Here is a 27,887-nt window from a genome sequence, read left to right as displayed (position 1 = left end):
TATTTTGTGCGTGAGGTTTTATTTATCAAATCGCCTTGAATGTATTATTTTATTTAATCTTAAATAAAAGCTAATCAAATTATGAGACAGGGAAACGAGGTTGTATAAAAGATATCACCCTAATATATATATATATATATATATATATATATATATATATATATATATATATATATATATATATATATATATATATATATATATATATATATATATATATATATATATATGTTGTAGATAAGAACTTAGAACTATATATAGTGTAGATAAGAACTTGCTTAAGGTTACTCTGTTATAAATGAGAAAAAAAACAGTGCAAGACAATAATTTGTCTGACTTTTTTGCTAAGTTTTGCAAAGTTCGGGTAGAAAAACAAGAAAACTTCATAGTTTTCGCTCATAAATATTAATGCATTATTATAATATATTATTTCTATATATATTATTATATATATAATATACTATTTAAATATAAATATATTTATTGCTCCGTAAAAAAAAAAAAAAAAAAAAAAATTAAAAGCAGAGGAATTTAAAAAATGCTGGTATTTTGCGTCTGCAAAATATCGAAATAAGCGTATAAATACAATAGCCTTGGTTATGGCTTCGTTGAAACTTTTTTTTTTGAGAAAAAAGTGATAATATGGGCAAAGGAAAAAAAATTAGAGAATCTAATGAAGAAGGTGAATGCTTTTTATGAAAATCTGTTCATTTTATCTGTAGATTTAAAAGAGGGAGCCGTTAACCAGTTACTTTTTAAACAATTATTAAGAAATTAAAAATAAAAAAAATTGTATTACAAAGAATGTTTTTTTAAAAAATCAAAATATAATGTTACATCTAAAAATATTCTGTATAGCATAAATACCCAACTTTTTTTAGCCTTCCCTATTTTTTTATTAAATTAAAATTTATATTCTAAAAAATTACGCGATAAAATGGTAAAACCATCAAAAAATAAATTACATTAGAGTGAATAATCAAGTTCAAAAAATTAGCATTAAAAATTCTAAATATCTAAGATAAAAAGATCAATCGACGTTATATAATTGAAATAAGGTTAATAGGCTTATTTATTATGCCTAATTATTCTATTTGTAAAATCATACCTTAGATAATATAAATAATAATAATGATAATAACAATAACAAAAATAATAATAATAATAATAGTAGTAATAATAATAATAAACAATTAAAAATTAATATATATATAAATATATATATATATATATATATATATATATATATATATATATATATATATATATATATATATATATATATATATATATCACATTAACATAACATTCACCCTCCTCTTAAAAGTGTCCAGGTGTATAAATTAAGATTTCTGGTGCTTTAGAAATTCGTGAAGATCTATGAGGAAGAATGTTTATTTGCTCAATAGGGTTCACATTGTTTTCTAGTTCCTTCTTGGTGTTTAAAGGAGTTTCATTGCTACCATTAGGGGTTAGAGGATAGTTATCAGTGGCTGTTACTTTTAAATTGTTGTTTGATGTTTGTATTATAGGTCTTGTTCTAATGGAAGTTGTTTAGTAGACAGCGTAGTCTCATGACCACAAGAAAATCTCACACAAGCATAATGAGGATTTGCTTCAATGAGCCGAACCTCATTTACTGAATCTTCATATTTACTTTGCATTGCATTTCTTTTTATAGGTGCAGGTCCTGGGTTGACAAGCCATGATGGAATTGAGGACTCAGATGATGATCTTATTTGAAAATTGAAAAGATGTTCGTGTCGACTACAATTAGTAGAAGTATATAATAGAGATCTTGTACCATGAAGTGCATCAGGTAGAACTCTTTTCCATGATGATTTTGAGATTTTAGAGTGAGTAAAATTGACTTTCAAATAATTTCATTGTATCTTTCAACTTGCCCATTTCCGGTCAGATTGTAAGGGGTTGTTTTGCTAGTGGCGATCTCTTTTGATCAGAACCAGTGCTTTAATTCAGATGATATTAATAAGGATCCGTGATCAGAATGAACATAGCTAGGCATGCCAAACATGGAAAAAAGGTCAGCTAAACAGTTAATTATTGTCTGAGTTGTCATATTTTTTACAGGATAAGCAAAGGGAAAACAGGAGTATTTGTTTACAATTGTTAGCATATATAGTTTAGGGGTTGAAAAAGGTAATGGATCTTTGCTGTCAATAGATATATGTTCGAAAGGCTGAGTTGCTTTAATTAAGTACACATCATTTGGGCGATAGTACTTGGGTTTTATTTCTTTACATGCTCTACAATTTTCACATATTTTCTTTACATCTTCTACTGAATAAGGGAGGTTTCTTGATCGAATAAAATAATGAAGGCGAGTAACGCCAGGATAGAAAAGTGTAGCATGCAGATCTTATAATGATTCTGAACTTATTGCTGCACATCTAACATGAGTAAATAATCTGGATCACTATTACATTGGCCTGGACGATAATGGATATTATAAGAATATGGAGACAAGGCTATTCTTGCATATTCTTATCAAAACATTATTTAATCATTCTTTATTTTACTGCTTGATTTATAATCATTCATAAATGCCACAGACCGTTTGTCAGTGATGAGAATAAAATGTCGACCCAAAAGAAAATAGTGTCAATGATTTATGGCTTCGACTATCGCTTGAGCTTCTTTCTCCACTGATGAATAGTATTATTCACTCCCTTGAAGGATTCATGAGTGGAAGGCAACAGGCCTTCCATCCTGGTTAAGTGTGGCGGATATGGCAAAATCAGAAGCTTCAGTCTCTACAGTAAAAGGTATATACCTCTCATCAATGGTTTGCATGGAAGATTGAACAAGCTCATTTTTTAATGTTTCAATTGCTGGTATTTACTGCTGATTGAGTGGGAATTGAGTGACAGATTTCAAAGGTTTAATTTTATCGAGAACTTTCTTATCCATTTTGCATACTATAAGAACATTCCAATAATACCCTGTAAAGACTTTATATTATCAGGTGGAAGTAACTCAATGAGAGGAGCAAGTCTCTGAGGATCAGGTTTTAAAGAGCCATAAGATATATGGTAACCTATAAAGTCTAAAGTCTTAGTTGAAAATATACATTTCTCTTTATTAAATGTAATTCCAGCATCAATGACAGCTAGTCTGAACTTAAACAGATTTTTATCATGTTCTTTTTGACTATTACCACATATTATAATGTTATCAATGAAAGGAAAGCAGTCAGTTAGTTTATATGTTTTAACAAAGTCAACTATTTTGCATTGAAAACATCTATTAATAACTCCAAAGGGCATTCTAATATATTGCCACAACTTAATAGCTTCGAAAGTAGTATATCGTTGATCTCTTTTGGGTAAAGGTATTTGGTAGTATGCTGACTGAAGGTTGAGAGTACTATAAATTTTGTATTTGGAAATTATGCTTACAATCATTTCAATCTTAGGTAAAGGATATGCGCCCAATTGGGTATACTTATTAATAGTTTCAAAATAATCAACTACTATACGACGTTTAGTCTTTTCATTTACTACTAAGACCTGAACCTACCAAAGTGAATTACTTGGCTCTATTGTTCCTGTTTGGAAGTGAATTTCAGATTTAATAAATTCTATCTCTTTGAGAATAATTTGTAGATCTAGTGGCAATCAGTTGACAATCTTTCGTGAAATTAGCAAACAATTCAGGAGGTTTGGTTTTCATTGTTGTTAAAGCTGCAAATGTTATGGATGATCTTTTCCCAACATACTTAATGGTAATACTCTCATGCAACTCCTAAAAATCTGTGCTAAGAATAATATCTATACATAAGTTAAATAGCATGTAACTTGACTTTGTTATAGATTTTGTTTTAAAGAGTTATTGAAGCATAACAATATCCATCTGATTTTGCTGATAAAGAAGCTGATGCCATTCCGATTATACTCTATTCATAAAAAACATCTAAATTGAGTAGAGCCATTAGTTTATTGTTAATGAAACTTTTGTTTGTACTCCCACTATCAATTAAAGTTTCTCCTTTATACTTATCATTAATAATGATATTATGAATGACTTTAAAGAGAGAGTTTGCTGAAGCTGATATAGTGGCACAGAAGTAATCATCATCAATTTTAGGAATACCAGCAGAAACATTAGATGATCTGCAAAGTTTTTCAAAATGACCAATCGTTTTTACATTTATGACAGATAGCTTCATGAGCAGAACATATATATCACATTATGTATGTATATCACATTAACATAACAGACAACTCTATGTTATCTATGAAAAAAAAAAGAGAAACTTTTAAAGTACAGAATTTTAAAGTATGAGCAAAACAAATTGTCCTTAAGTTTACATATAAGAAAAGTTAAGAATATCAAATTGCGAATTTTGAAAAAAAAAAGAAAAAGAAAAACAGAAGCAATTTATTATTAAGAAGAAGATTAATGACAAAATTAAGAAAAATGATAATTAAAAAAACAAACTTTTTTAAAGTTGTCAAAAATGTTGTTTTATATGTAGATACTTTCTACCCAAACTCAAAGTTAATTTATTTTCTAAAGCTATAATATACTTAATACTGAATTGTATAATATAATTTTGTTACATTGTATATTTTGTTATATTATTGTATGATATTGTGATACTTATAATAGTTATATTTGATTTTTAAAAAATTCGAAATATTTAGAATTATTAGTTTAAAATTTATGAATCAAAAACAATCAGTTTTTTGACATAAAGTTTATATTTTTAAGTTTTTGATGGTAATTTTATTTTTTTAAAAAAAGTTTATATTTTGAATTATATTTTTATTTTAGTTGAAGAAAAACCTCTGCCAAGGCTTGTTTTGAAAGTAGATCAGGAGAAAAAATTGAAAGATCCAATAAAAGAGCATGATTTATATCAAAAAAGCAAGAGATTTAAAGAAGGATCCACACTTTCGGAAAGTGAACACACTCATCATAAGAAGAAAAGAAAAAAGCACAAAAGAGCTAGAAATGAGGAGGTTTGTAAATTTTAACTTTTATTAAACTTTAAAGTTGTTTTGTTTTTTAAAATAATAGTCTTTGCATTAGAACTTAACTTTGTCCCTAGAAATACTATACTAAAATAACATTGTTTGTTAAAATGTTACAAGTCAAATATTGTAGGTGACAACATGCCCTCTATTAACTTTAATAATAACAATGGAATTATGATTTATTAAGGAGAATTTATTGTCTTGAACAGAAGATGCAATTTTTGGGAGATCTAATAATAACTTAATCTAACTATTGACAACATATGTATGTATATATATATGTATATACATATATATATATATATATACAACCCTTAGATGTTGTCCGAAAGTTTTTTCGATATTTTGTTGACAAAAAGTAAAAATTAAAATGCAAGACCGGAATTTTTTTTTTTTAATAATGATAGACTGCCTGCCCCAACCAAACCCTCAGTCGATGTAGCAGCACTCCCTTGCGGGTCAGGCTATTTGTCAGTCGATGTAGCAGCACTCCCTTGCGAGTCAGGCTATTTGTCAGTCGATGTAGCAGCACTCCCTTGCGAGTCAGGCTATAAGATAGTCGATGTAGCAACACTCCGCGCATGATTTACAGAAAAAAAATAAAAATAAAAACATTTTATTAAAAAAAATAAAAATAAAAACATTTTATTAAAAAAAATAAAAATAAAAACTTTGTTTATATTGTTAAAAACATTCAAAATGTTATAAAAACATTCAGAATGTTTTTAAAAACATTCTGGTCAATTAAATTTGCGTTTTTGTGGTTTTTTTAAAAAACGATTAATTTGTAATTAAATTAATGGTTTTTACTTTCGTCCAACACGGAAATGTTGGACGAAAGTCAAAAGTAATTAAAAGTGACGTATGTGTTGGCGTAAGAATCACTTTTTTCCTTCCGCTCTTCCTAAAGCCAACAAACTATAGATCTATATATATATATATATATATATATATATATATATATATATATATATATATATATATATATATATATATATATATATATATATATATATATATATATATATTATATATGTATATATGTATATATGTATATATGTATATATGTATATATGTATATATATATATATATATATATATATATATATATATATATATATATATATATATATATATATATATTGGGGTGCATCACAAAATAACAATTTAAAAAATTGATTTTGTCTGACACCTAATTGTGTTCTATATATCAAAAAAACAAAAACTTTCAAAAATTTTAGAATAAGAAATATTTTTAGAGGTCCCCCGACACTCTTGAATATTTGACCAGTCCCTAATATTTATAAAATATATAGTTTTTTAAAAGTAGGTCGTGTTGGGTCTCAAATTAAGCGAAATTTTTAAAAAATTTCAAAAATAATAATTAAAAAAAGAAAAGAACATTTTATGTTTCTCTGCTATGTATATATAAAACTACAAAAAATCATCTTTTTCATTTTTATTTTAAAAATGTCATATTTATTGCAGTAAAATCTAATGTGAATTTCTTTTAATAAAATGATGATTATTTTTAAAATTTTTATAAAATATCACTTAATTTAAGACCCAACATGACCTACTTTTAAAGAACTATTTTTTTGAAATCATTAGGGACTGGTCAAATATTCAAGGGTGTCGGGGGACCTCTAAAAATATTTCTTATTCTAAAATTTTTGAAAGTCATTGTTTTTTTTATATAGAACACAATTAGGTGTCAGACAAAATCAATTTTTTATATTGTTATTTTGTGATGCACACTAATATATATATATATATATATATATATATATATATATATATATATATATATATATATATATATATATATATATATATATATATATATATATATATATATATATATGTATATATATATATATAATATATATATATATATACATATATATATATATTATATATTTTATATATATATATATATGTATATATATATATGTATATATATATGTATATATATATATATATATATATATATATATGTATATATATATATATATATATATATATATATATACATTCACATAACACGCACACACACTTTTTATCGTAGAATACAGAGATTAAAACTGCGTTTAGACCTGAATAAAAAGTACCTTAGTATAACTAAAATATATATTTTAACTTAAGGTTTTACAAAATATATATGTATGTAAATGTGTGAGTGGGTGGGTGGAAGTGTGATTATAGTTGTGTATATAATTGTATTTTTTTTTCTGAAGAGTCTTTTACACTTATTAAATTATAAAATAAATGTTAATAACATTATTACATGAAGTGTAATGTGTTTTGCATTTTATTTTGATGCATTCACTGTTAGGAGCATATATGTATATAAAATACTTCACTTGTAACTTTCTGTGCCACTCAAAAAAATTACTATTAAGAGCTGCAAGCATCAATTCAAGCCATGGATTACTAAAGGAATAATAAAATCAACTTAAATTCGAAATCTTATCCAAGGGAAAATGTTAAAGATAAAAGATCTAATAATTATAATTAAACTAAAATCTTTAAATGCTATAAATATACCATAATTAATCTGATAAAATTGTGTAAAAATATATATTTCAAAAAATTATTTTCAGAAAATGTAAAAAATCTTTGTGAAACCTGGAAAGGCATAAAAAGTCTAATAAATGTCGAAAATGTCAATAATATAACTCCAAATTGCTTACAAGTTAACGAAACATACATAACTGGACCAACTCTAATCTGCAAAGAATTCAATAACTTTTTCACAAATGTAGCTCATAAACCTATTTCTAAAATTCACTCATCTTACATTAGCTATAAAAATCTTAAACATCTAAATCTTCATAGTTAACTGATATCTCCAAAAACCATTCTGAAATCTAATCACTTATATCTAAATTGAAACCTAAAAAATCAATAGGTCCTAACAGCATCCTCACAAACATTTTTACTAATTTTAATTTTGAATTTTCTCATATTCTCTCCAAGCTATTTAACATCTCCTTTTTAAATAAAATTTTTCCTGACATTTGAAATGATCTTGTGTCATTCCAGTATATAAAAATGGGCTCAAAACTCTCATGTACCAACTATAGACCAATTTCAATTCTATCTAACATTAGCAAGCTCCTTGAAAAACTAATGTGTTCTAGATTATACTCATTTTTGAGTTCCTTTAACTGTTTAAATGAATTTAAGTTTGAATTTCGATCAAAACACTATCCTTGTCATGCTTAAATAAGTATAACCGAAAAAATAAAAAAGACATTGAATACTGTTCATTTCTTTGGTGGTGTTTTTATCCATTTTACAAAAAGCTTTCAATACTGTTAATCATACCACTTTAATTTCTAAACTTGAACATTATGGAATCCGAGGAGTTGCTTGTAATTGGTTTTAATCTTATCTCTCAAATTGAAAGCAGTTTGTTAGCAATAATGGTTACAAATTAAATAACACATAGTTTGTGGTGTTCCCCAGGGTTCTGTTCTATTGTTTTTGATTTATATTAACGATCCAAATAATTCTGTCCACTTCTCATCAGTCAATTTGTTTGCTAATGATAATAATATCTTGCATATTAATAATTCTCATTATTCCTTGTGTAAGAATATAAACTTAGATCTAAAAGGTTTAGTTCATTGGCTAAATGCAAACTTAATTTCTTTGAGCTTGGAAAAAACTGAAATTAATTTTTTTCATCTCCAAGATAAAAACTTTTGTACAACATTCAAAACAAACATATAACTAAAATTAAAAATAGTAACAGACATTTATATCTAACACACCTTGTTAAATATCTTGGTATTTTTAAAGATTTGAACCTCTCATGGAATTTTTATATAGGTGCACTCTGTTAAAAAAATTAATTGAGCTAATGGCGTTCTTTCAATAATTTTCCATTATGTTGATAAAACTATGTTTAAGAATCTGTATTTTGCAATTTTTCAATCTCATCTCAACTACTGTTGTCAGGTTTGGGGACGAGTTGGCAACTGTAATATAAATAAATTGTTATCAGCTCAGGGTCAATCAATCCAAATAATAAATTTTCAACTCCATAAAACAGAAAGATCAAAACAAGATTTTTATTCAAAACAAAGAAAATTTAAACAAATTCTAAAAAAAATTATTTTAATTTTTTTATCATTATTAACTTCTTTTAGTTTTCTTATTTTTCTATATCTTCTTATTTCTATTTTTATAGAAACTTTATTGTTTTTTGTCATTATTTTTTATTATTTTTATTACTGCTATTTTTATTATTACTATTACTATTATGATTATAAATACTATTATTTTTGCTGTTACTTTTGCTCTATTATTGAATAAAGTTGTTATTGTTAATGTTATTATTTTTTAAATTAATACTATTAATATAATTATTTGGTGTCACTTCTTTGATCAGGTTTTTCGAATGAGTGACTACTTCCTTGTCAATTCATTATTTATATTTATTCTTAATAATGGTGTTATGATTTTATTATTTATAGTATTGATATTGTTATTATTATTATTGTTATTATTATTATTTTTATTATTATATTATAATTATATGATTGTAAATTTTGAGGAAAATAAATATCTTGTTGTTGTTTCCTATTGCAAATGACTTCCTATTCTAACTTTAATTTAATTTGTTACACTCCCCTTTTGTCATCATGACCACTACACCTTACAGACTATAACATTCAGGTGCCTTTTGTGCGTACTCCTTTGCCACATTGGCGTCTTGTTTGTGTTGTCTTATGACAGCATAAAATACAGTTCCTTATCATCTTATCCAATAACTGCCTCAAGTATGCTGCACAGAGCTCTTTTTATTGTTCTTTTGACAGTTTGATGACATTGCTCTGCCTGATAGTATGTAGGCATACTTCAAGTTTAACATTCCACTTATACAAGCATTTTAAACGCTTTGGAATGCTATATCAATGTCTGCCCAAATTTTTGTCTGGACCTTTTGTTTGAGAAATATAGTGTTTAATTCTTGAATAATACATGCACTTGATCTTTAAGATGGTGCCATATTGCATACTGTGTAAGTCCATAGTTGATTAGGCTAAAATTGTGCTGCCCCTAATAGTGATTTATATCCATACCAATACCAAATTATTATTATTCTCTTCGTTAAACTTACTTTATTATTATATGATTGCTATTATTATTATTTCATTGGTGTTTACGTTAGATTAGTACTCGTACTATTATTAAATAACCATGAAATGTAAAAATTTTTATTTCAGAATATACTGTTATTGCTATTGTTGTTGTTATGCGAGTTAATGATTGGTTTGATGTTTTACATGCAACTGTAACTCACTTTTAGAGTATTTCTTTAGAAATCCTTGTGGTATTTATGACCTACTGGGATATGATTGTCGATTAAATCCAAAAAGTTAGCAGAGTTTTAATAATCCCACTTGCTGCCATTTCAGAGAGTTTATCAACCATTTTTAAACAACTGTCAGGCACTCCAGTCAGTCAAGTTAAACTTATTTTACTATATTTGTAATAATATAGTAAAATAAGTGAAAACTGGCTTACAATTTAGTCTATACATTTTCAAATGGTCAAGTACACATTGAATAGGTACCATTTTTTCATTCACAAAAATATCAAAAATGTATGATGAGTTTCTTTTCCAGATTTTTTTGTCTTGCGATAGAACTTTTCCCAACGTCTCATTATGACTGGCACAACGTTTAGACCAAATTCCAAATGTGTTAAGCAAAACCTTTGTCCACAAAACATGTAAGCTGAAGATAAATCAGTTATCAAAACACAGGAAGACATTTGTGTCTTCTTGTAATTTAATTTTTTGTATAAATTGAAGTTTTATTACTTTAATCATTCATTTTTTATGAGTCTTTATTGATAAAACAGAGTGTTAAATGAAAAAAATTTTGTTAAGTGATTTTCTACTAATTGTAATTGCTCTGTTCTTTTAAGAACATTGAGCACTCTATTTTGTAGAATCATTTAAAAGTTGTTTATATATATATATATATATATATATATTATATATATATATATATATTATATATATATATATATATATATATATATATATATATATATATATATATATATATATATATATACATACATATAAATATATATATATATATATATATATCTGTGTGTTTGTGTTAAAGTTCTGGCTACAGAACTGAAGGTCTGTGGTTTGAAGCTGGCTCTGGGTATATATGCATCATTGGTAATGAAGGAGGCATGAAAGTTTTTGCAAAGTTGGTAAAAAAAAATTGTTTTTATAAAAGATTTTTGTTAATTTCTTTTTTGTGTGGTTTTTACAGTCAGAAAGAAAGCAAAAGAAACAAGTAGATACTGAAAATGTTGACTTAGAGCCTGTTATGAAGAAAATACACATAAAATTTTCAAAGTGAGTTTTTTAATAAATATAAGAAGTTCTTTGGTTTATTCAATGTTGGCATTTTTTAAATTAAATTAATTTATTTAATTTTGACTTTTTATTTAAATAGAGAAGAAGAGAAACTTCAAAAAGAAGCAGAAGTATCTCCATTAAATAATGTTAAAGTATCTCCATTGTGTTTGTGTTTGGAAAATTTGCACAGAAATTTGCAGAGGTACTTATTTTAAATCAATTTTTATGTACAGTTTAAACCCAAACCCTCAGTTGATGTAGCACCACTCCTTTGCATGTTCTACCTAGATAGTTAGTCAATGTATGTACTGAAGTCTTTGCTTATATGTTCTGGACTGATTACATATTTGTTGAAAATGTTAATGGACAGAAAAAAAACTGATACTGCTACTGATGCTAATTAAAATATTGTTAGCAATATTTAAAATTAAGATCATCACAACTGCCCTGCTACTGATAACATATAATCCAGTTTAATCTGCACTTTGTCATACTTCCTTGTTGGACTTGCACTTCTAGGCAAGAGTAAAGAGAACTCAACTCTGTCTAAAGACACCCCTGCCTTGGGAATCTTGGTTAATAAAAAGTTTGACATGGTGTCCTGATAAAAATACTCATATTGGGTAGGTGTTTATATCCTGCTACTGTTTCTATTGTCTTGCTACAAGATTTTCTTGGCAAGAATTTTGAGGTAAGCACAAAATTTTGCGCTCAGCCCTAAAGTTTTGCCTACCAGTTGACAGAAATTTATGATGAACACTGGATTTTCTTGATTCTTCTCATGGGTGTAATCGCTATGCAACTCTCATGGTAGTGGCTATGCAACTCTTACTGCCATTTTCTAATTGCAGTACAGCTTTAAAAACTATAAACACAATTTATTTCAAAGTTGGCATTTGCTAAAACTGTCTCTCTTTTTATTTAGCTTGCCATTTTCTTTCTTTTATATCCTTCTTTATTTCTAAAAATCTCTGTTTTGTTCTTGTATTGAACACTGTTGTAATATTTGGACTGGTTTTTCTAATAATGACATTTTTAATTTAAGCTAGGTCTAAAAATGTAAGTGACTGTTACACAAATATTTTCAGTAATGTATTGAATTTAGTATTTTCAGCTTATATTTATTTTTACAATACAGGATAAAAAATCTGTAAAAAACCAATTGACTGAAAATTCAACAAAATTAAAAAAGACCAATGTCAGTGCTGATTAAATTGTACATCAACTTTGTGGAAAATCCAGAAAAATCCAAAAAATCTGCAGGTATTTTATAATACAAAATCATCCAATTCTTTCACCTGTAGGTCTTGCTTCAATATTATCTGTTTTAGAGGTTGCTTTTTTCCTGGTTTATTCAAAACACAAATCATTCTGAAAGTTATTTAATCAGATACATTTGAATATAAAAAAGCAACAAAAAAAATTTTTTTATTAGTACCACTAATGCCAATGGAATTTTTTTAATGCTGCCTGTGGAATTCTCAGCATCCATATTTTAGATACTGAAGCATACATAACTTTTTCCACCTACCATGCTTGATGGAGGCCAGCCAGAATCTTAGCAGAAACACCACAAGTAACAATGCCATCAATATTAAAAAAAATAAATAGACAACTCTAACAATTCTTTATAATCATCATGTGGTATGCATTATTGTCATAAATTTTTACTTAATGCAACCATATCTTTGTCAATATTGAAAACACAGTTGTAAATGTAACATCATCAAATATTCTAATTTGATAGTTATCTTTATCAATGATACTCTATTTACTCTGGAATTGCTTCAAAATTATGACATCTGGACTCTTGGAATGTCCAACAGAAGGAAGAACAGCTACTTTAAGCATGATTTTAAAAATATAGAGACTAAATGCAAGTCAAATAATTTTTTTTTCCATTTTCTGTTTAAGAAGAATGCATGTACCTTTTTTTATCCCAGAATTTACTAAATTTGTGTCAAAACACAAACATTTCGCTTGATTTTTAATGCCCTTTGAAACTGAAGATTTATAATCTGTTGATGCACATGCTTCTCTGGTTTCTGATGGAAGCTTTAGAACAACAAGAAGTTGATCCATACATTGGCCAGACACAAGATTTAAAGACAGACAACATTTTTTTACCATTAATGTCTTGCAGCAATGAGTGGAAGGTTAAAAAAACTGTGGCTTGCACTCCTGAAGACTTTTTGCCATTTTTTTTTTATGAAATACCAAATGATATTAAAATTTCATAGATTGCAACTACAAGATTGAATTATAGGAATCAACTTTTTCATCACTCAGTTTAAGAATTGAAGACATGTCAAAAATAGTTTTTTTTTTTTGGGATTTAAAATATCATCTTAATTTGGTTTTGTAGTTGTTTCTTTGTCACTTTCACCTAAATATTTTTTTTGTTGGCGCAGATATTAGTTTGTTGCTTACACTTTTTGTTGACACATATTTTTATTTGTTGCTAACTGGTACAGCAACCAAATATTTTTTAGTTGACTTAGATTTCGTTATTTGTTATTTGTTATTTTCAAATAATAAGGATATAAATAGAGTAATTTTTTCTTTATGATTTTTGTTTATTTATCATTTTCTTCTTTTGAATTTTTTGATGTTTTTTTGTTCTTGAGTTTTTTATTTATTTTTGGCCAATTATTAAAAATATTAGTCAAAAATAAAATTAATAGTCAAAAATAAAAACTAATTACTCTATCATGTCTTTACATATTTAAGTACTTAAAATACTCCCTACATTTGTTTCATTATTGTGTTAATTTGTTTTGATAAATTCAAAATTTATTTTGAATGCTAGTTGTTTTATTAATATTACATATATTTTTAGGAAAGATATTTATGGAATCTTTACAAATCCTGTTACCGACTTAATTGCACCTGGCTATTCTAAAATCATTAGGCAACCAATGGACTTCCAGACAATGGCACTCAAGATTGAACGAAGCGAATATGCATCTATTGAATCATTTAAGGTTATTTTGTTTTTAATAATTAGATTTTAAATTAAATTTTTTTTTTTTTATAAATCATAGCAAATTTTTTTTGTTTAGTCTTTACATTTCTTTTTTTTTAAAGTGTTGCCTGAAAGTATACATTTTAAAACTTAAAGCAAGCAAAGTCTATTAGTACTGTGCTGACTTTAATATTCAGTGATATATTGAATTATAATTTTTTTTTTTAATATTTATTTTGACATATTTAAAGGAGAAGAAAAATATATGTATGTTTTTACACAATTCATTCAAGTAAATTTTAGTTTAAGGACCTTTTTTTATATATATATTCTTTAAAGATCTTCGCTTCCAACAAGGCTGCAAGCAACCACTAATTAGAAATGGAAGTTACTGGAAGAGAAAAGATGAAGATTGTAGAGCAAGATAACGATTGATAGACGACTTGGAGGGTTGCAAATGAAATGAATCAGGAAAGCAAGATGAAGGAAGCAAATTCCAAAGAACTGATGTTTAAGGAAAAAAACTAGAAGAATAAGAGCACTTAGGAACAGTCGTAGAAAAAGAATGAGACTTAATTAAATGATGAGTAACACGAGAATGAATTTTAGTTGAAAGCACAGGAGATGCTAACTCTTTAGAGCAGTGTCTATTATAGTATTTGTAGAAAAGAGAAAGAGAAGCAACATTACGACGATGTGATAATGGTTGGAGGTTGGTTGCAAGAGCAGGTCCAACTATGTTTACAATGGTTTTTGCACCTTGTCTAAAAGCGAAAGGGCATCATTAGAAGATCTGCCCCAAATATGGCAACAGTATTCCATACAAGGCCAGAATTGAGATTTATAGAGATAGAGAATAGAATCTGGAGTAAGAAAGTGCCAAGCTTGATAAAGAGATGCAACCTTAGCAGATGCTAATTTTGCAATGGATTTGATATATGATTTCCAAGAAAGATCGGAAGTTAGAGTTAATCCTAGAAGATAAAGATTTAAATTATTGCGATAATGATTGGCTGAAAAAAATTGAGTTTTATCTGAATTAAAGTTCACCAGCCACTGTGAGCCCCATGCTGTAGCAGAAGTGAGATCATTTTCAAGCTCAAATGCCCTCTCCAAGCAATCAGAGAGTGTTGGCTTCTTATCATGACAAGAATAAATGGTGTATCATCAGCAAACAATGCCACCTTAGATGCGAGAATATCTGGAAGATCGTTAATGTAAATTAAAAAGAGTACAGGGCCAAGGATTGAATCTTGAGAAACCCCTGAAGTTACAGAATAAGAAGAAGAATGCTGTCCATTGAGGATAACTTTGTACTACGGTTGGAAAGGAAGGATTCAATAATCTTCAAGATGTTACCAGATACACCATAAGAAGAAAGCTTATGGAGAAGAGCAGCATGCCAAACTTTATCAAAAGCTTTAGAAATGTCAAGAGCGATATCTTTAACCACTTCACCTTTATCTAATGCACAATAAAACCTATCGGTTATTGCTGTTAGCAAATCAGCTGTAGAACAAGAAGATCGAAATCCATATTGATGATCAGAAAGTAAGTTATTAGATTCAAGATGAGAGACTAAGTGTTTGATAATTACAAATTTAAAAACCTTGCTTATGATAGGAAGAAGACTAATGGGATGGTAGTTAGACAAATCAGATCGCTTTCTAGAATTTTTAAAAATAGGGATAACAGATGCTACTTTCTAGCAGGCTGGAAAACAAGACTCTGATAAGCACTTGTTAAATAGTTTTGAAAGTAGAGACTACAGCTCCGGAGAACACTTCTGCAAGACTATAACAAGTATGTTGTCCAGGCCACAAGCTGTAGAAGAGTCTAGGCAGGAAATCACTTTAGATACAGAAACTGGAGTGATACGAATGTTAAGCAATAGATCAACCTGTTTGTCGGCTATATCAGGTAAAATGCAACTAGTGGAATCAAGAGATGATATTGATGAAAAGTTAGCAAACAATTCAGTTTTGTCTTTAGGTGAGGTGACAAAAGATCTGAGCTATACAAGAGATGTGAAACTACAGATTTGCCCTTGTTATTGATACTATTAAAGATTCTCCAGAAGTCACAAGAGCCTAATTTTTGTGATGAAATACGAGATTTTATGACCTGAAAATTTGGCGTTAGACAAAACCTTTTTACAGTGGTTTCTAGCAGTAAGAAACAGACATCTGTTTTCTGGAGAATTGTTTTGCTGATAGATATGGAAGTTACGGTTTCGATTGGAAATTGCAGCAGCACAATGTGAGAAAAACCATGGAGATGAGTGAGGCTTGACCTGGAATCATTGAGAGGGAATAAAAGATTTCATGCCAGCTTGAATCCATGAAGTTATATAAGAAGCACATTTGTCAACAGGAAGATGAATGATTTCTACCCAAGTGCCATCACAAAGAAAATCACGGAAAAAGTTCCAGTCAGCTTTAAGGTAGTTGTAAGAGCTATGATGATAGAGGAATTCAGATAATGAAGAAGAATGAGATAATAGTTTTAGAGAGATCAAACTGTGATCAGAAGCACCTAAGGGTAAATGTGGAGAAAATGAGCACTGACTAGGATCAGAAACAAGACATAAATTGAGTAGAGAAGCTAAATGATTCGGGTTGTTTGGAAAGCGAGTTGGAAAGTTGACTATTTGAGTTAGGAATTGAGAAAGGCAAAAGTTGGGGCTTAAATGCCTGCAGAGTCACTGACACTAGAGCCAAGCCATTCAGTGTGATGAGCATTAAAGTCACTGACATTAACAATTTTGGCTGATGGATAAAGAGAGAGGGCTTGGTCAATATGATCAGAAATAACATGTGCAGTCTTAAGGAGAGCGATATAGAACAAAGAGAAAGGCGATAAAGTGAAGTGGTGCTAAATGAAAGCACATAAAAGAATAGTCTTTGAATTCAAACCTAGTTTCCCGACAAATGGGTGAATGCATACGAATGTAAATGCCCAGGTCAAGCATGTGACTATTAGAGTCTTTAGGAATTAAAGGAAGATAACCATCAACACTAAGATCACAAGATGAGACAGCTGAGCTCAAATTAGTTGCACAAAGAGCAAGTAGGTCTGGTGAACTTTGCAAGAAACAAGACTCAACAGAAGAAAAGTTACTTTAAAGACCACAAATATAAGTGAATGGTAGGTTTAGAGAACTTGGTAATGACAATGGTTTATGACTTATCGTTTATGGTGATGATGATATATAGAAGAAGCCAGTTTGTCATTTTTAAGAATTCACCCAACCCCCACCCCCACCCCCCTTCCATCATTTTATTGGTAGAATCGCCTCTCTCTCTCTCTCTCTCTCTCTTTATATATATATATATATATATATATATATATATATATATATATATATATATATATATATATATACATACATATCTATATACAGACTTGTTAATATGTTATAGTTAGCTACAATAATGCAGAGTTGATAGGCTTAAACCAAATGGTTTAAATTAATGGTTTAAACCTTGGTTTAAACCATTTTAATGTTGATTTAAAGCTAATTGCAAAAAAAATTTTAAAAAGAAAAGTAAAATAAGGGACTGTGTTTACAAACTTAACTAGACCTTTTATGTAAATGTTTAGAATAAATGTAATTGTTCAAAAGCGCAAAGATACATATAAAAACAAATTTTGTAACTAGAAAATATTTAAAATCTTCGGTTTTTGGTTTTATAATAGACATCAATAGTTACTAATATAATAGATCCCACTCCCACAAAGTTAAACTTGAAAAGGTGCAAAGAAGTGCCGCAAAACTAATTCCAGATCTCAAAATATAAAGAAAGACTTTGGAAATTAAATTTAAGAAATTTAGAAAATCACAGAACTAGGAAGGATTTTATATACAACTATAAAGTATATGTGCACCAGCTTCTGATGAAGGTATAACAAGCAATTTAAAGGTGAGAAACTGATGATGAAGAATGGAGGAACTGATGGAGGATGGAGAGAAACTGATGATGAAGGATGGAGGTTGAATAAGCAGCAAATCTTTTTCTATAGAAAAAGTCTTGACCATAGTCAAAAGACTAAAGTTGAGAAAAAAGGAACATGTTCAGAAATAATCTACAGAGACTCTATGATGTTGTTACAGGGGATAAGTTGTGGTTTTTTTTGAAACAATTATTTAAATTGATAACATGATAGCACTTCATTTTAACATAAAAAGTAATAATAAAGCAACTTTTTAACACTGAAAGCTTCCATGAGTAAGGAAGAATTTAATCAAGTAAAATACACATTACTTATATTTAAATGAAAATGTAACTTAATATATCATTTTTTTAAAATAATGGAATTTAAGTCAAAAAAACAAGATGGTTTCTTTGTTTTGTTCTTTAAAAAAATCTGTAGTTTTTGATTTATTTTGATAAAGCTGTTTTTTTTCAACTCTGCAATAATGTAATAATATCACTAGCAAAAATGTTGTGCTGTCTATACATACCATAGCATCACAGTTAGCAATACTAAAGATCTATTGTTTATTTTTTTAGTAAGCTACAAAGCTTTATTAGCTATCAACTTATTATTTTAAAATTGTTAACTAAAAACCTCCAATATGTATATTCATATAGCTATAGTGATAGGTGATTACAGCCACTTAGTAGTTATGTAGTAACTATCAAAAAAGTTACAGTATGTAGCTATCAATATATCCAACCACATCACTAGCTAAATAGCTACAATATGTAACCATCAACTAGCCTGTTTTTTTTTTTTTTTTTTAATTAACTACATACCTACAATCTTTAGCTATCGATATATCATAATAATATCGATAGTTACAAAGCTGCAATATTTAGCCATCAACTAGCTACAGATTTGTTGTTATTTTGTAGTCAGCAACAATGCTTCAATATGTGGCTAAGGATATATCATAGTAATATTGACAGCTAAAAAGTTTTACCTTTTTTTCTGTCGATATAGCAACACAAATTGCATATATTAATTGCTGAAAACAATTTTTTAATTTTAGGATGATTACATCATAATGTGTAATAATGCAATGAGATATAATGGTTCAGATACTATTTATTACAAATCGGCAGAAAAGATGCTGGCTATTGGATTAAAGATGATGTCAAAAGTAAATACATTTTATATACATAAATTAGGACAAAATGCACATAAATATATACATAAATAAAATTGTAATATAAAGATATAAATATATATATATAAGTTTTTTATGATTTTAATTTGTCAACAAGAGTCGTAATACTAGGTCCGATTTGCAAGCATTTCATCATGTTGCATAGCATATAGTTTACTTTCAATATTTGAATATTTTTTACAATTTCATTTAAAACTCCTTTAAAGTAAACAACTATTGGTTGATTTTTAGTCTCGTCAATTATTGACAATCTATTTAAAAATTTATTAATGGCTTTATAGAATTTCAAGTAAAAATTCTAAGGCTTTTTTTCTAAATAAGCGTGACTTTCAGCTATTTATTATTGTTTTGTTTAAATAAATGTTACTGGCAATTCTTTATAATTGATTTTTCTAAACAAAGTTTTTTTTTTGAAAATCACAAAAATGTTAAACTGTCTATTTTAACTATTGTAATATTTTCAAAATTTCTATACTGTTACGACAATATTGAAATAAAATTTCATTTAGAAAAAGTTGAGAAAACTTCAAAGACTTATTGGTAAACCAATATCTGATTCAGAGGATGAATTGATTCTAGTTGATGAATCTTCAGACATTAATATCGATTCTTACAGCCCTGAAAGATTGCAAAACAAAAAGAAAGATTTTGAAAAAATCAAGTGATATTTTGTTTAACAAATTTAAAATTTTTTTTTAAATTTTTATTCGTTTTTTAATAACAACAATTTACATTAATATTATTCTTTGAAAACATTTAAAATTTAATTTATTCTTACAATTACACTTTTAAATATGCTTTTATAAATAGTGTGTATTTAAATTGTTAACTTTAGAAGAGAGCGTGATTCAATAAAGCATCAAAATTTTGTCAATTCTATTTTGCATGCATCAAAAATTGCTGCCAAAAAATTGTACAATAAATATCCTAGGCAAAAGGTTGGTTTTAAATAAAAAAATCTTAAGTCTTGTTTTTAAAGTAATAACTAACTTGGTACTAAACATTCTTAACTGGTTAACTTGAACTTGTTAACGAATCTTTATTTTAAGTCCTGTTTTATTTTTTGTTTTATTTAGTATGGGTATCTGATGAAGGATAGCCAGGGCAATACCTCATTGAATATTTTAAATCCTGATACAACAGAAGGTAATTCTTTTTTCTTAATACTCCCACCTCAATAGATTTTTATATGAAAGTTTTTAGTATTATTTTATAGATAACAAGACTGCACCAGTTACATTGGGGAAGATAACAGGAAAGCTAACAACTGGAATAACTCTGGACCAAGCTTTCTTTAAAGATGAAAAAAAAAGCAGAAACATACCAGGTTTTGTTATTTATTAGATTATATTTTATTTTATTTATTAATAGTTTCTTCAGTATTTACAAATTAATTATATAAATTAATTTATAAATACTTATAAATTATTAATTTATAAATATTTATAAATAAATTAATTATATAAATTATATAAATTTACAATAAAAAGGTAAATTTAACTTGAAAACTGAAAGGCGATAATAGCTAATGAAAAGTGTGTTCCTTATTCCCTAATTTTTACAGCCAATATACCGTCTTAAAAAATGAAATAAAGTTTTACAATCAACATTCAGCACTACTGATGTTGAAACATTTCAAAGCCATATTAATAGCACAAAAGTTGTTTTTTTTGTTAGGTTCTGGAATTTTTTTGAGCTTAAAAGCAAATCCTTATCTTTCAATCGATAAGCTTCAGTTGCAATTTTGTTAGTGGCTTGATAAAATTAGGAAGAGCTATTCTTCTGTTAACTCTCAAAAATTTAATAATGTTAACCCAGCTAAAATCATTAATTAAAGCTGATGGTGCTAAGCTAACACATATCTTCCGTACTTGCATTCTATTAGCCATTTGATACTCTTGATCTAACGATAATAGATTCCATTTTTTTTTAGGATCAGTCTTGTGTATATCTTGTATTATATATTGAATATATGTTTTATAATATATATTAATATATTTAATTGTACACTGTCCTCCAAAACATTAGCAACCAAATAAAAAAATAGTTTTTCTACTTCGATTACTAATTGCAGAAATTAAAAAAAACAACAAAAAAACGCTTTAAATGAAAAACAAAAGGTTAATATTATATATAAGAAAAAAAATTTGTAAATAATACTACTTGAAAATGAATAAACATGTTTTTTTGCTTAAATTGGTATTTTGATGCAAAAATGTGGTTTTCCAAGACATTAGCAACTTTTTTATAACTACTCTAGCATTTTTGAAGGGTCCTTTGCGTTTTAGGGAAAGTTGACTTGGTACCATAAATTTTCAATTGGTTGAGATCAGGTGATTGAACTGGCCATTTCATTACTTTAATTTGATTTTTGTCAAACCATACTTTAACCAGTTTAGAGGTGTATTTGGGGTTGTAGTCTTGTTAAAATGTCCATGAAAGAGGCATATTATCAGCATGAGGAACCACTTTTTCCTTGAGAATATCATGATAAATGTATTGATTCATAATGCCATTTATTCTGTAAATAGTTCTGACTCCACAAAAGCCAGAAAAACAACCCCAAACCATTGCACCTTTTCCACCACCATGCTTGATTGTTTCTTTTGTGTATTTAGGATCTAAGGGAAAGTTGACTTGGTACCATAAATTTTCAATTGGATTCCGATTTCCAAATCCAATTCTAGCTTTCGATTCTTCTGAGAAATTTGAAGTTTTTTTGCTGCTCTAAAGCTCAAAAGTCCTGAAAGTTGTAACTGTCTACAAACTGTATTTTGAGACATGGAAAGGTTCAGTTTAATGATATCATTAGCACTGTCAAAAGGATTCTTTTTAACTTTTTTCTGTTGGTGAAATGACATGTTTTGTGTGGTCTTCCGCATTTATGTTCTGTTTCTAAAGGACTGCCTTTAATAAGTCATTTGCTTATTTGACATAGAATTGACTTGATAATGGAGTATTTTGTTGCAATATCTTTCTGACACCTTTCTTATAATCTTTTGCAATACATTCTCAAAAAGCTAAACTTGTTTCCTGCCATTATAAATTATACTTGTTTCCTGCCATTATAAATTATACTTGTTTCCTGCCATTATAAATTATACTTGTTTCCTGCCATTATAAATTATACTTGTTTCCTGCCATTATAAATTATACTTGTTTCCTGCCATTATAAATTATACTTGTTTCCTGCCATTATAAATTATACTCGTTTCCTGCCATTATAAATTATACTTGTTTCCTGCCATTATAAATTATACTTGTTTCCTGCCATTATAAATTATACTTGTTTTCTGCCATTATAAATTATACTTGTTTCCTGCCATTATAAATTATACTTGTTTCCTGCCATTATAAATTATACTTGTTTCCTGCCATTATAAATTATACTTGTTTCCTGCCATTATAAATTATACTTGTTTCCTGCCATTATAAATTATACTTGTTTCCTGACATTATAAATTATACTTGTTTCCTGCCATTATAAATTATACTTGTTTTCTGCCATTATAAATTATACTTGTTTCCTGCCATTATAAATTATACTTGTTTCCTGCCATTATAAATTATACTTGTTTCCTGCCATTATAAATTATACTTGTTTCCTGCCATTATAAATTATACTTGTTTCCTGCCATTATAAATTATACTTGTTTCCTGCCATTATAAATTATACTTGCTTCCTGCCATTATAAATTATACTTGTTTCCTGCCATTATAAATTCCAAAACAGCCTTAATACACAATCTCAAATTAATATTGTGATAATTGCAACACCCCATATTCCTTTCTAGACAAAAATTAACAATTAGTTAATTCTTATTGGATAAGTATTAATAATTACAGCACTACAATTCCCTTAGACATTATTTCCAAATGAAGGAATTCTTGTGCTAATGATTATTCCTGAGTTTTTTAGAGTAGTTATAAAAAAGTTGCTAATGTTCGGAAGTAACATTTTTCATTTAAATATAAATAGAAGCCAAAAAATATTTTGGAGGACAATGTATATAATTGATATATATATTTTTAAATGCGGTAGTGGTGTAGTGGTAGAGGGCTCGCCTCATAAGCGAGAAGTTTGGAGTTCGATTCCCACCACTTCCTTGATAGTACCGGTCAACTCAACTTGTTTCTCTCGGCAGTGGCCTTGTTCATCAAGGTTTGTGTTTTGGAGTTTATAGAGTTGAGAGGGGGTTATAACCACAATTAAAGTAGTCTGCTTGACTGTAGCAGTTTTTATGGTCTTGGAGAGGTGAATTAACATTTAAAATATATATATTTTTTTTATATTGTTGTATTTATAAACTATTGTAGTTGCTTTCATTTATAACTTTACATAATAAAATTGTGAGGCTATTAATAATAACTTTTTAATAATAATAATTAATAATAACTACAGTTTATTCAATTTTACTTATACAGTTTATTCAATTTTATTGAATTTTTATTTATTGAATTATTTTTATTGAACATAAAAAATTCAGACAAAATGTTTGAATCAAAATAAGTAGAACAACAATGAATTGACAAAGAAATTTCTTCAAAGTTAAATTTATTACTAAAAGTTTGTTGCTTCCAATTTTTCATAGATTAGTTCTTTCAATTTCTTAAATCTCTAATTTTTTTAGACTAATTCTATTCTTACACTATCTTTATCTTTCGCAGTCATGATTTTTAAGTTGCGGTATATACAACAATGTTTTTTTTAAGTAGTATTTTATACTGTATTTAGAAAAGTGCATTTTTTAGGTTTTTAATAAATTTTATATACTTAATGTTGCATTGGCTCTTCATCAATAAGTTCATAATAACTTAATTTTTTAATGGCTCTTTATCAAAAAAGTTCAAGCTAGTTTACGTTTGGATTCTTAACATACATGTTCAAGATAACTTTATTATCACTCTCAGCTCTTTTTTAAAATTAAATTCACCTCCCTTAGGCTCCAGAACTGAAAATCTTGTTTAACAAGTCTGATGCATTACTTGCTGAAGTAGAAAGTTGTTCTCATGCTTCAGACTTTTTAATATTCTTCCATAATTTTTCATTTTCCATAATCTTTCAGATCATGAGTTCTGTATTTAATGTAACAATTTTGTGCAATTTTTGATGTTGCAGCAAAATTTCCTTACATTTTATTTGAAACATTCCAAAAAACTGTATTTAAAAAAGTATTTCTGAAAAAAGTTTTAGACTTTGAAAAAATATTTATATTTTGGTGCGGTTTTGTTAATGTCTTTATATGTCATTTTGTTTCTGTTCATTAATTTTTATTTTTTTACGCACTTTACATCGATTTAAAAATTTCAACTAAATGTTTGCTTGATTTTTTATTTTATATTTTTTTAAACTTTTGAACTTTAAATTACAATTAGTTTGTTAAAAGATTTATTCATTTCCTTTCTTTTTTCTTTTTTTACATTAATGACAATTATAAATATTTATAAATACAAATTTAGTTAATAATATTTTAAAATTAAGTTAGTAATATTTTTATCTAGTTCTTATCTTTATTTTTAAAGGTATCATTTTTTATATAAAGAAGTTTTATTTTATTCTCATGGTGCATTTTTTGAAATTATTTTTAGTAACTTATTTGCTCTATGGGCCTTACGGTAGCTTTGGTCCTACATATGATTCTTCATTATCAAATATGAAGAAAGAAGAAAGTGATCTTCTCATGCAAGCTTACGGTACAGAGGAGGGAGTGGAGTATGCAAAAAGGTATGCTTTAAAGGTTTCTAATAGTTTTAGGAATGTCATACAAGAATTGCACAACAACTTTGTTTTATAATAAAATTATTTTCTTGCATAAATTTCACAACTTAGCGTTGTTTATACAAAACATTTTTGGTGTAAAACAATTGTTGCCAAAACAAATTTCTGCAACAATTGTTGCGCTACATTTCTGCAACAATTGTTGTCCAACATTTCTGCTACAATTGTTGTGCAACATTTCTGCAATAATTGTTGTGCAACATTTCTACAGTTATTGGAAACCAAGCTTAAATTTGAAATGATCTTTTAGTAATGAATTTCTACTTCTATATTCAGTCACAGTATTTCTGCTCTTTTCTTAAATTCTTAAATAATATAAAATTTTAGAATGTACACTAATAAAAGAATTTTATTATGTATTTCAGAATGTATGCTAATAAAATTTATTACCGTGTGCATATTTTTTGTTGTTACACTTATTTTTAAATATGCTAGTTTGCTGGATTTTTGTAAAGGAAATTCATTTTTGATGGAGTATGCAGATCGTCTACTAAATACAGTCACAGATGGAGAGCACACCCGATTAATAAAACAGACTGAGGTGATTATTATTTTATTGTGTTGTGTTTTTTATTTTTTGTTTTTTAGTAGTATTTTATTCATTATTTTCAGCCTAATTCATTACTTGGTACTGTGGAAACTAAAGGTACAAATTTTTATTATTTTCCTAAAAGATATATTTTATAATCAGGAATAAAAAGTTCTAGAAAAAAGACTCTCAGGTCTTAGTACCATTATTTTTACCAGGAACCTTTATTCCATTTTATTAATTTTCATCTTTTTTTTGTTTTTGTTTAGATGAAGCAAAGAAGTTAGACATGGATTCTTTGCTGTCATTAAATGGACTTGGTATTGATGTATCATTTCTCAACAAAAGTAAGCTTTATGCTTTTTCAAGAAAACCTCTTGGAAAAACAAACAAAATTGAAATAACTGCTTTCTTAATTCTTTATACATTTGTTTCTTTGTTTCATTTGTTTGCAAATATAATCTTTGTACTCTTTTTTTCCTAACTTATAAAAAAAGTTGTAAAAGTTTTTTTAAAAACAATGATTTTATGACTATAGAGTAGAAAATTACTTTTCTTTAGGCCAGAAAAGCAATATATATATATATATATATATATATATATATATATATATATATATATATATATATATATATATATATATATATATATATATATATATCAATCATTTAAATATATATGCTCTAAAGATAAACATAAATCAGTGCTAAAAGCTGACTTGAAATAAATTAAGTTTACATTAATGCAAAATAGGCTGCACAGTTTTAACAAATGTGTGACATGTTTTACAGAAAAACACTTTCTCTAATATTCTATAAAAAGCAAACAGGGATTTTTCATATAAAAGTTTAGATGTGATAGAAAATAAACTCCAAAATCCGAAATCAGCACCTCAAAATTAGATAAAGTTTCCTAAATTTTCAAATGCTAAATGTTTCAGGAAAAAAAAATTGTTATACAGTTTGTTAAAACAATTTATAAATGAAGCAACAAACTGTTGGTTTTAATTTCCACAATTATTGATCAATCAGATCAGAACTGCTACACATAGAAAAAAAGGATAAGAACTTGTATAAATTTTTCTCATACACAAATAGTGATTAATTTTTGCATATTGTTTTTATATTTGTTTTTGTTGTCATTTGTATCAGTTTTGTCAGATTAGATATATCCATATATTCATTATCAGTTTCATCAGATTAAGTATATCAATACAGTGAAGAACTTAGAGTTCATTAGGGGTTTCCACTTTTTTTCAGCAATGTTGGAGAGGAGATTTGTCAATGCCCTCCCCTGCCTCTCGTTCTTCTTCCCCAGTTAAAACTGGTGCCGCAGCAATGATTTTTAATCATTATTTTTTTCCTATGCCTTTATTAGTTCCTTGTCTCTGTCTGTTTGTCTGTGAGCATCAAATCTTGCAATCAATTTTTGAGTCACTTCCTGATGATATATTTTCTTCAAACTTTGCATACATACTCTTGTTTTATGACAATACAATATTCAATAATTTGTTTTGCAATAAATCAATTCATTTAGTTAATTTTAATAAAATTAAATTTTTTTAAGGGAAACAGAATAATAATTTAAAAATAAGTAAATTAATTGTTCTCCTACTTATATACGTGCGTTTAGCTTATTTGGATAAGGCGTTGACTTTGTAAACGCAATGTCTGAGGTTTGAGACCCGCCACATTTTTTTTTACACACACATACAGCAGATGAAATAGTAATATCAAATAAAATGAAATAGTAATATCTGAAAAAAATTTATTGCAAAATTTGTGATTTAATAACATAAAAATTGGGTTTTAAAAATTTGTTTTTAAATTTACTTGTTCAATCATCATTTTAATGATTTGTGTTTATCTTGTTTAGTTTTGGTTTAAATATTAGCAAATCTGTACATTTAACTTTTATTAATGGTTAATATTTTTTAAAGAGATTTTAAGACACTTTTTAAATTAAAGATAATTAAAAAAGAGAAAAATAACTGTAAGCATAATTTAAAAAACGTTATATTTTTTGATTAAAAACATATTTATTTTAAAAAATATAATATTTTTAATTATTAAGTATAATTTAA

The 27,887-nt window shown here is 27.1% G+C and overlaps 1 protein-coding gene across 2 annotated transcripts in view; it reads left to right on the top strand.

Moving 5' to 3' along the window:
• Positions 1–537: 537 nt before the first annotated feature.
• The window catches only part of LOC136072008 (bromodomain-containing protein 7-like), a 33,312-nt gene continuing 5,962 nt past the window's right edge, over positions 538–27,887 (top strand). For both annotated transcript variants that reach the window (XR_010644160.1, XM_065819365.1), the window contains exons 1-14: positions 538–682; positions 4,798–4,985; positions 11,309–11,394; positions 11,495–11,599; positions 14,237–14,381; positions 19,359–19,469; positions 20,006–20,157; positions 20,332–20,434; positions 20,573–20,642; positions 20,713–20,823; positions 25,086–25,221; positions 25,711–25,816; positions 25,888–25,921; positions 26,074–26,151. Coding sequence is in view for 1 of the 2 variants with exons in the window: in XM_065819365.1 (XP_065675437.1) it covers positions 643–682; positions 4,798–4,985; positions 11,309–11,394; positions 11,495–11,599; positions 14,237–14,381; positions 19,359–19,469; positions 20,006–20,157; positions 20,332–20,434; positions 20,573–20,642; positions 20,713–20,823; positions 25,086–25,221; positions 25,711–25,816; positions 25,888–25,921; positions 26,074–26,151 (1,465 nt within the window). In the remaining variant the exon portion in view is untranslated. The remainder of the gene's footprint in view (positions 683–4,797; positions 4,986–11,308; positions 11,395–11,494; positions 11,600–14,236; positions 14,382–19,358; positions 19,470–20,005; positions 20,158–20,331; positions 20,435–20,572; positions 20,643–20,712; positions 20,824–25,085; positions 25,222–25,710; positions 25,817–25,887; positions 25,922–26,073; positions 26,152–27,887) is intronic.

The sequence above is a fragment of the Hydra vulgaris genome, chromosome 15 (genome assembly GCF_038396675.1).
Source record: "Hydra vulgaris chromosome 15, alternate assembly HydraT2T_AEP".
NCBI lineage: Eukaryota > Metazoa > Cnidaria > Hydrozoa > Anthoathecata > Hydridae > Hydra > Hydra vulgaris.
The sequence above is the reverse complement of the archived record's forward strand: the minus strand, read 5'-3'. Positions and strand labels throughout refer to the sequence as shown.